Raw genomic sequence first — 9,325 nt, 5'->3', positions numbered from 1 at the left:
TTTTTCTTTTTTTTTTTTTTTTTTTTTTTTCTTTCCTGAAGAAGCAAGATAAACTGTACTTCTTCAGTTTAATTATTTCCTGATAATTCATGTGGGTTTTGTAATTAGGATTAGCGCTTTGTAGTTCTGTGGTGCCTTCATCTCACAGACCCATCAGTTACCTCACGGGATGGTACAGAGAAGATGGATTGGGACTTCTCCTGGGGGTTCACAATTATAAGGCAATAGACACAAGCTGCAGCAAAGGAAATTTGAATAGATAAAAAGAAAACAAACAACCAAAACCCCAAATAACAAAAACAAACAAAGCCCAACAACAACAACAAACCCACAAGAATAGTTCACCGCAGGAAAAGGTTACCCAGAAAGGCAGCGAATACCTTGGAGATATTCAGAACTTGTCTGGACAAGACCTGAACTAAAATAACACTCAAAGATCCATTTCAACCTAAGCTGTTTTAGGTTTCTAACCAAAAAGTTGAATTTTCCACCTTTATATGCAGTTTGTACAGGGGGGTTATCTGCAGTACAATATGGGATCCTTTTAACCAGCTTTATCATAAAGCATCCTCTTTTTTTTTTTTCTATTTGCAGCCAAGCAGGAATAAAGAGGAATTTAGAAAACTGGCAGCCGATTTCCAGTTGAGATGGAGCTTCCTATTAACTGCTGTGAGCAAGGCTATGACGCTCAACTACTCAGACAGCTTTGGTAAGTAAGGGCTTTGTGACTGCCATCTGAGGCACCCCTCTGGGACCCGAGGTGGCAGAGGCAGCGGGTCACTTCGACGGACAGAAACTCAAGCTACAGCCGAAAGGGGCATCGCTTCTCCAAGGTGAGCAAAAGGGAGGACGGCGGGGAGATGCAGCTGGAGATGGTGGGAAGAGCAGGACTCCCTCTTTCGGCAGAAGCTATCGTTTGTCTGAGGGGGAACGGCAGCCTCAGGTGCGAGCACTGCAAGCGCTTTAGTAGGAGTGGTGGTGGAGAGCTGGGGCACTAATAGGGCAAACCATCAAAATTCCGCATCTCCCACGTGACAGCTCCCAGACTTCCAGATCCTGCCTGTATAATACAGGAACAGCAGATCCAAATACTTGTCAATAAGGCAGTTAGTTCCTCTGACACCAGATACAGGCTCCTTCCCTTTCCTTATGCTTACACTGATGTACGCGCTTGCCTAGCCAGCAGCAAGCTGTTTAGGACAGACATTAAACTGATTGAAAACTAGTCACCCCTCCAGTTGGGTTAGTTTTCTCTTTGTTTTAGTGCTCGGAGCTGCCAAGCATCAAATCCATCACACACTAGTGCAAGGCAAGAGAAGCGAGGGGACTATGCAGTCACATTCACTCAAAGTGGCTTGAAGTGATACAACCGTGTCTTGAATCAGCTCTGTCTGTTTCACTTCTATATTGCTTCAAACCTAACTGCCTCTCTCTTTATTTGTAAGACCTTTCAGAAGCTATCTGCCTATTATTCATTCTGGAGAAATGCACCATCTCCTCTGAGTAACATCTGATCCCAGACTGCATGAATCACTTTTTAGATGTTCAAAGAAGTACCTTCACATTTTTTCCTGTTCTGTTGGATGGAGCTTCACACAAGTAGCCAAAAACCCTCATTATCTTCTTAGAAATCCCCCTTCAAAGCTCTACTTCCCTGTGTTTTCTACAAAGACATAACAAAGGGGTATGCTAAGGTTACTGCCTTTTATATTCTTCAGTAATATTTCCCTCTTGCAATGTTTGTGCATGTATGTGCGCACCCCTTTTCTGCATCTGGCTGTTACCTTTTGCCTTAGATCACAAACTCCCAGGAGCAGGAGCAGAGTTTTGTTCTGTGACTGCATGGCACATAGCACAGTTCAGTCCCCTGTCCACGGGCTGCTTCATTAGAGTAGTAATAAAATCATCATTCCCCTCTCTCTCTACAGAAGAGTTCTGCACAAAACTCTCCCACATCGGATGCAATGTTTTGACCACTGAGTGGAAATCGTGAATGAATTCCAAGAACAGCACTGGAAGCATAATGTTTATTGAAATTCCCCATGGTGATGAAATCCTCTCCCCTCTTCCCACTACAAGAAGAGTTTAATGAATTGCCTCCCTGTTCCACAGTTGCCAGTGTCTGGGAACGCAATTAATGCCATCTGATGTAGAACATCTCTTCCTCTGCTAAGCCTTCCTTAAACTAGTTACAAACAATGTTTTCATCCCACTTATGACAGCCTTATTACTATACTTCATTAGCATTAAGATTTAATTTATTCTCACATATGAGAGTTTAAAAAAAATAATAATAATAATAAAAAAAGTTAGTGTTTCTCTGTGATGCTTCAAATAAGCTGGTCTTTACTATCTTCTTTCTTAATACCATTGATTCTTTAAGACTTTGGGTTATATGATCTAGCAATGTCTGTCCTTTCCCTTTTTTTTCTGTTCCGGTAGGGTTTTGAGCCATGGTGGACAAGGCTTAGGCAGTTACCTTAACAAGCCGCCTGGTGTAAAAGCTCTGTACTCAGGGTCACTGCCTTTCAGAAATTTCTTAGATCTCAGCATTTCTTGCAGGAGTGGTGGACAACCTGCAAGTCAAAATATGCAGCATGCACCGAGGAAACAAAATTACTGGGGCAAAATGTCAAATTTTCTGTAAATATCTGTCATGTTAATGCAGTGTGCTTCCCCACAAAATAAATCACGCACGAGTAACCAAAACCAGACTTAGTTCTGTGTGAGGCTCTTGCTTGGAGCTTGGCAATTCTGGCACACAAAATATGCTGGCATTCCGACTGACACCTCTGAATTCAGATTGGTTTTTTATCCTCTTCCAGTCCAGCCTCTACATGGGTGATGCTCAAGTGCAGTCGGAAGAACTGTGCAGTTACTCCCCTGTAATACAGGCTGCAAGGAGCAAGAGCGCTACAGCAATCGGGGCCAATGGGACTTTGTGGCACTAAGGGACGTGCTTTAGTGATGGGACTCGAAAGGTCAGGTCAATCGTTGGGCTTGTTGATTTTGAAGGTCTTTCCCAACCTAGATGATTCTGTGATTCTATGCTACAGCTCTTCCAGTCCCACCTCCTTCCCTGCAAATATTCCTCAACATATCTCCACCCCAGAGCCTTAGATCAGCTGGTACACCTCCATTTCCTTTATCAGTCTCCTTTCTGCAGCATTCGGGGGTGTGTTGCTGAGCCACGCTGGCTGGACAGTCACCTACATTACACGCCTACACCTTTGGAACTTCACATCTACAAAATGCTTCCAGGGTCCTGATCCTGACCGTTCTGGGTTCTGTGAAGGTGCGACTGTCCAGGGGGAGTCCCTGCGACTGTCTAACAGTTCCTACTATGACCTCCTTTCAAAAAGGGAACACTGGCAGATTTACACCCAAACAGCTTCAGATCACGAGGATTGCAACAGCTTCCTGACCACTGACTTACACAAGTTTCATCTTTATCTTTTGTCAACACAGATGATTCACCAGATGCCACTGATTCCACTGGAAAAAAAAAAAAAAAGAAAAAAAAGAAAAGTCCTGGGCCAGTTTGCAACGCAAACAGCCTAACATCTCAGAAATATTTTTTTTTTTTTTTGATGCTATTTGCTATTAGAAGTTAATGCATTCCTCTTTTGTAAGCAAGCTGCTTCAACTTAATCTCTTTTCAAAGCTGTGTTCCTTCCTTATCCCAAGGGCTAACTGGAGCGGTAGCTTCTGTTTCATGCTCACTCTTATTTAACATATTGAAAACTCCTGTGATATCAGACTGTTAGAAGCACTCATTGATACCTTGTGTCAGGTCTGTATAGTTTTAGCTCAAGTTTAAAAGTCCCCCTTCTTGTCACATAGATAAACGAGTCCTTATTTTGCTATCATTTAAACATCCACAAAAGGACCAACAGCAGAAGCAGCAGCTTCTCAGACATCAAAAGAGGCAGTGCTGCTCATTTTTAAAGCTCTGGAAGTCTTGGCTGTGCATATAAATTGTAGCATCTCCTCACTGACGTCCATGTAAACATGTCTGTGGGATGCAGAGACCCTGAATTACTTGATAATTCCCATGGAAATTTATGGCATGGAAGAAGACCTACTCTTCACTGTAAGGGCTTTCAACCAAAGGTACAATTCAAAATTCAATGGCCCCAGTGAGTCTTTGTCTTGATTTTTAGCACTTATACCCCCAGCTGCAAGGTAGGCCATTCAGTCCCATAGGTACAGAACGTACAGAAGTAGGAGAGTTTGCTTGCACAGAGGTGGACTGTTTTATCTGTGCAAGGGGAAAATGGGGATGATATGTGGCTGCTGATAAGCCTTGTAGTAGCAGTGAATGCGGGGGAAGAACTTGAACAGAAGAGTGAGTAAACACAAGAACACTTTTCTCTGTAGCTATAAGAAGGGGAAAAAGCTCTTGCTTATGTTTAAAGTCCATAGTTGGTGCATATTTTGACGTGATATTTGGAAGTATGTCGTTCTGTATTATTTAATGAGTGCTAGACTGCTTTGTCTAGTCCATTACTACAATAAAGCCCTTCAAAAAAGAATACATCATGAAGACATGCAAATTAAGAAATTGCTACAATTATTTTTGTTTTGTTTTGTTTTGTTTTTTTCTTTAAATCTAGGATCCTGGCATTTGTTTAATTTGCTACTCTTGGATTATGTTGCTCACATTTTCCAGTCCTACATAGAGGAGGAGGAAGCTGAAAGCTTCTATGTCACAGAGCAAAATGACCCATCCGTTCTGTTGGTTTATGAGCCCAGCTACCTTTGGGGCTCTTTTGCAGAGGAGCAACCTCAAGCCAACACTCCACAGCCAACTCTCGTAACTCTGATGCAGAGCCCGAGTAACGTCAGATTAAGCGACACATATTCAGAGTTCTGAGTTGTTTGGAGGACACGGCCACAGGCAGGAAGGTGAAATAAAATACTAGCTCTAAAGAAAATTGAAAAAAAAAAAAAAAAAAAAGGAGGCCATAAACTGGGGGAATTGGGAAGGGTGTTCTGGTAGGTTCAGCACAGCTTGTGGGCTAGCAGACCAAATGGGCTGCATATATTTAGAAGAGAGAGAAAATGGTGTAATCTTTTCTCACTACTGGAAGCACTGAGGGGCTCTCTTTCCTCCACCCAGCTATTAATTTTGTCAAAAGATGTAGAAGTGGGAAATCCTTGAGGCCTTTCTGCTGTGTCTGACTTCCTTTCAGTGAGTTCCCTGGTTCAAAATTAGCAGCATAAGGGATGACATACAGGTAAAAAACAGAATGTCCAAGTCTTCTTAGGACACGAGGCTAAATATAAGGCCATATGGGAATGTGGATCAAGCCTCTGTGGTTCATACAACTGATATATTCATCACTCATATGTTCAGCTGTTTTCAGATTCCTCTTCCATGTGATAACAGCACTTGTCTTCATTCTCAGAGAACACTCTGTTTTCCAGAACACAGAGCTGGACAAATGTTAAGACTCCACCAAGATTCACGAAGAAAATAACATTTTGGGGGCGATCTTGGTATCATTATTTTACTGCTTATAAACTAGGACTAAGACTGGAAATTAACCGTTTTAAAAAACATCTTCATTAGTTATAAAGACTGTTGGAGGACCCTTGCTTTTAAATATAAGATATGCTAAAACTAGGTCAGCAATGAAAATTGGAGGGGAGAAAGAAGGCACACGGGACAAAACAAGAATGATTTACATAAAGGTCAGGGATATGTTGGACAGCTGTTGTTATTTTGAAGTGCAATATAAGGACCTGTCCTGCCATACCACCTTAACTTCAAAAACAAGTTGAGCTGGATGCAGGGTATGACCAAGGAATTGCCAAACCACTGATGGCCAGAAATCAGGAGATAAACCAGTAGAAAGCTTACTCAATGTCTGCCTTGCTTCCTGTGCTCTTTCACTGTGCTGTCCATAGGGACCTTTTTATGGCCTCTGTGGCCATTGCAATGCTCTTATGCAGGTGACAGCAGTCAAGGATTTGACCCGGGTTGTTTGTGTAAGTGATATGCCTATAAATAAATGTGTGGGTTTTTAACATATTTTGAACATGACCTCAAAACAGAGCAAGGCTAGTTAGAGTGAGGGGCAAGGGCTGCCAGAGTAACAGAGGATGGGTATAAAACCCGAAAAGGGGAGTAGCACGACTTGATACGGTATGGAAGAGGGAAAGAGAAAGTAAAGGATTGGAGGGAGCTAGCAAAGTAAAGTTTGTGAGGGAGCTGAAATACTCAAACCTGCAGCTCAAAAGGGTTTCAGGAACAGAGTGGGTGAGCATTTCTGACAACTGGTGTCCTAAGAATGGGTGATACTCCCAACACAGCCATTCTGGGCTCCTTCTCTAAGGGTGTCAATACTAATTCCACAGGTTGCTGCAAATGCAGCTCCCCAAAGCGTCTCCATCTCCTACCACTTTGTTCACGTTACCATCTCTGTAGATCCCCTGAACGGATTCCTGTTGCAAAAAGGGTTGTCTTCTGTGACTTTTGATCATCTTCCCCTGCTCCCAAGCAGCCATCTGTCCCTGCTCCTGGCTAATCCCCCTTCAGCCAGAACCCATCCTGTGGGGTATACAGACCCTTAGTGGGATCCCACAGCCAAGCTGCTGTTTCCAGGGCTGTACGCCTGCTGCCTGACTTACTGCACCGTGTACCAAGGGTACAGGTTGTATTTTTTTCCCTTTCAGTCCTTTACCTCATGCAGCCTCTGCAGATCTCTCTGGCCTGGTGTCTCTCTTCAGCTCCCATCCTCCACTTCATCCTCTGCCAACAACACCAGCCTCCGTATCTTTTTCATCTTGTCCCACAAGGCATTTCTATGCCTTCTATGCAGCCTGTTATGCTTGGAAAAAAATCTGTTCATCGCACCTCCACCCGCATCTCATTGAAATTAGTGCTAAAAACTCACTTCTGCTGTGAAACCCTGGAAAAATGAGAGGGAGGACTGGTAACAGAAATCAGAAAAGAATCTCCCAACCTTGCCCTTGCATCAGCAGCAGCAATATGCGCCTGTGTCTCAGCAGATCTCTTCATGATCTTTCAGTTGTCACCTTCATCTTTCCTTTTCCTTCCCCATCTGTTTTTGGTCCCCCATCCCTAGTTCATGCTGAATATAAATTACACTCCTCAGCAGAGACACCGTGTTTTTCCATGTATTTTGAACAGCGCAGCATTTTTTTTTCTTTTTTTCTTTTTTCTTTTTTTTTCCTTTTTTTTTTTTTTTTAATTTGAAGCATGAAAATCATTGTTAATAATCTTGAAAACTGAGTATATTCCAAGCTGGCAACGTCTCCCAAAGAAAACATTATTTTTATATAAAAAAGTGCAGAGGGAGGGGAATGAGACAATGCAAGATTTAAACAACCTGGCTTAATGGTGAGTGTGGCCGGTTAAGTGCTGTATAGCCAAATGCAAGTAGCTTGAACTAAGAATTGTTGAAACTGATGGCACAAACAAAGATGCTCTGAGTGAACTGTAATCTATGAAAGGGCAGCTCAGAGAGCATTGCCCTGACCTTTATTCCTTATCACAGAGCTTGCAGTTGCTTTCTCTCAGCACGAGCAGCATTTTTACATCTAGAAAATCCCATTCTGCGCTTCTTCTCTTTGTTCGCTTGTTACCAAATTAAAATCCTATTAAACTGCACACCTGCAGTGGGTTTATCTGCAGAGCACTGTGCTGTAGCTTTTAATCCAATTCCACGCCTCTGTACCACACAATATACGGCAAAGAGAGGCTGAGGGAACACTGCTTGTAGCTCTGCCGGCAGAGAGCAAATCAAACACTTTGATTTGTTAAAAAGGAAGGGGAAAAAAAGGAAATAATTAACTACTTCACTTAAATGAATGGTGGGTGTTCATCTGAGTGGTCTGAGTAATCCGGGATACAGAGATCAAGTAAAATCATTAACTGAAATCATCAAAAATAAGAGTAAAGTCCCTGCTTAAATTCAGTGGCAAAACTTCCACTGATTTTAAGACAAGATGTCAGCACGGAAAAGAAGTTTCTGGGATGAGGGAGAGATGGGACTGGGATTATTTGCTTTGGAAGAGAATAGACAGGGTTATAGCAGACACATAAAGTGAGAACGATGTATCAGAAAGTAGTTGCGTCTTCCTCTCAGACTTTAGCACCCTATGGGCAAACATACTGTGTATCTCCTCCTGTTGGGTTAACACATGTAACATTAGGTGGGGTATCTAGAAAAAAAAATAGAATGTTCAGCAGAAAAATAGAGAAAATACTTTTATTTTATGAAAGGAGAGAAGACTTTTTAATTAATGAAGAGAGAAACATAGATTTACGGTCCCTACAATCAAAACATTCACGTTTCTTTTCTAACTTTCAGGTTATCCAGGTGATCCAGAAGACAAAATAGCTAAAATTTTTATTAAGTTGCTGTTGGAAGGGAAGCAGTTACTACTCAAGATGGACAGAATCTTTCTTTTAGTTTTACCTCCCATGGTCAGGTAATTTTCAGAGAAAATCAGCCTGGCTTTTGAAAATACTTTATAAGGACAGACCGTTCTTATTTTTGATATAATTTTAAGAAATACTGTTTTCATTCTCTTAAAGTTAAGATCTTTTTCTGTAAATACTAAATGCAAAACTGTGCTAGTAAGACAGTTATTTTAAGTTGTCAAGTGATTTGGTTGCTTGAGTTTATTTGAATAAAACTTCAGAATAGAAAGGTGAAATAGTTGTGTTTTATTTCTTGTACTTGTCAGTTATCAGCACACTTATTGTTATCAGTGAAGGTAGAGACCCACGTGAAGTCATTATGGTAAATTTATCTGGAAGCTGCAGAATAGATTAATGACCCTGGATCAATGCTGTTTTGTGTCTACAGTAAATAGCTTAAAATTGATATTTATCACATATAGAATTCAGCACTGATTTCCACATCTTGAAAAAATCCTGCTTTGCTTCCCACTTCTACAGGATACAAGAGTCAATATCTCAGGCATAATTGTATTAACTAAAATAAAATAGGTTGTGTATAATGTTATTGATTTGTTTATGTCAAAAACTAAGTCGTTTGAACTTGCTCTACAAGTAGAGTACAAGCAAAGAATCTCTACAGAGAAACCCTGGAATAAATTAATGTGAAATAGTAAACACAGAGTATGAAATTTTATTGCACCTGCATCAAATTGCATGAGGAAGTGGACTAATGGTCATGTGAGGAACACCAGGCAATTGGGATTAAAAAAGAATAAAATTGAAGAGCATGTCTTTTTTATTTCAAGAAGGGACAACTCCTTCGTTATTTTAAGAAGTTGTGTTTCCTGAACTAGAGAAAAGCACTTATGAGGAGCTTATCAAGTTTTC

At 41.2% G+C, this 9,325-nt stretch overlaps 1 protein-coding gene across 1 annotated transcript in view; it reads left to right on the top strand.

The window, feature by feature from the left end:
* Nucleotides 1-4,889, top strand: part of RFX8 (RFX family member 8, lacking RFX DNA binding domain) — a 27,252-nt gene extending 22,363 nt beyond the window's left edge. The window contains exons 14-15 of the mRNA XM_035316361.1: nucleotides 595-709; nucleotides 4,617-4,889. Coding sequence (XP_035172252.1) covers nucleotides 595-709; nucleotides 4,617-4,876 — 375 coding nt within the window. The 3' untranslated portion in view covers nucleotides 4,877-4,889. The remainder of the gene's footprint in view (nucleotides 1-594; nucleotides 710-4,616) is intronic.
* The last annotated feature ends 4,436 nt before the right edge of the window (nucleotides 4,890-9,325 follow it).

This window comes from Oxyura jamaicensis, chromosome 1 (assembly GCF_011077185.1).
Source record: "Oxyura jamaicensis isolate SHBP4307 breed ruddy duck chromosome 1, BPBGC_Ojam_1.0, whole genome shotgun sequence".
In the NCBI taxonomy this organism is placed as follows: domain Eukaryota; kingdom Metazoa; phylum Chordata; class Aves; order Anseriformes; family Anatidae; genus Oxyura; species Oxyura jamaicensis.
The sequence above is the reverse complement of the archived record's forward strand: the minus strand, read 5'-3'. Positions and strand labels throughout refer to the sequence as shown.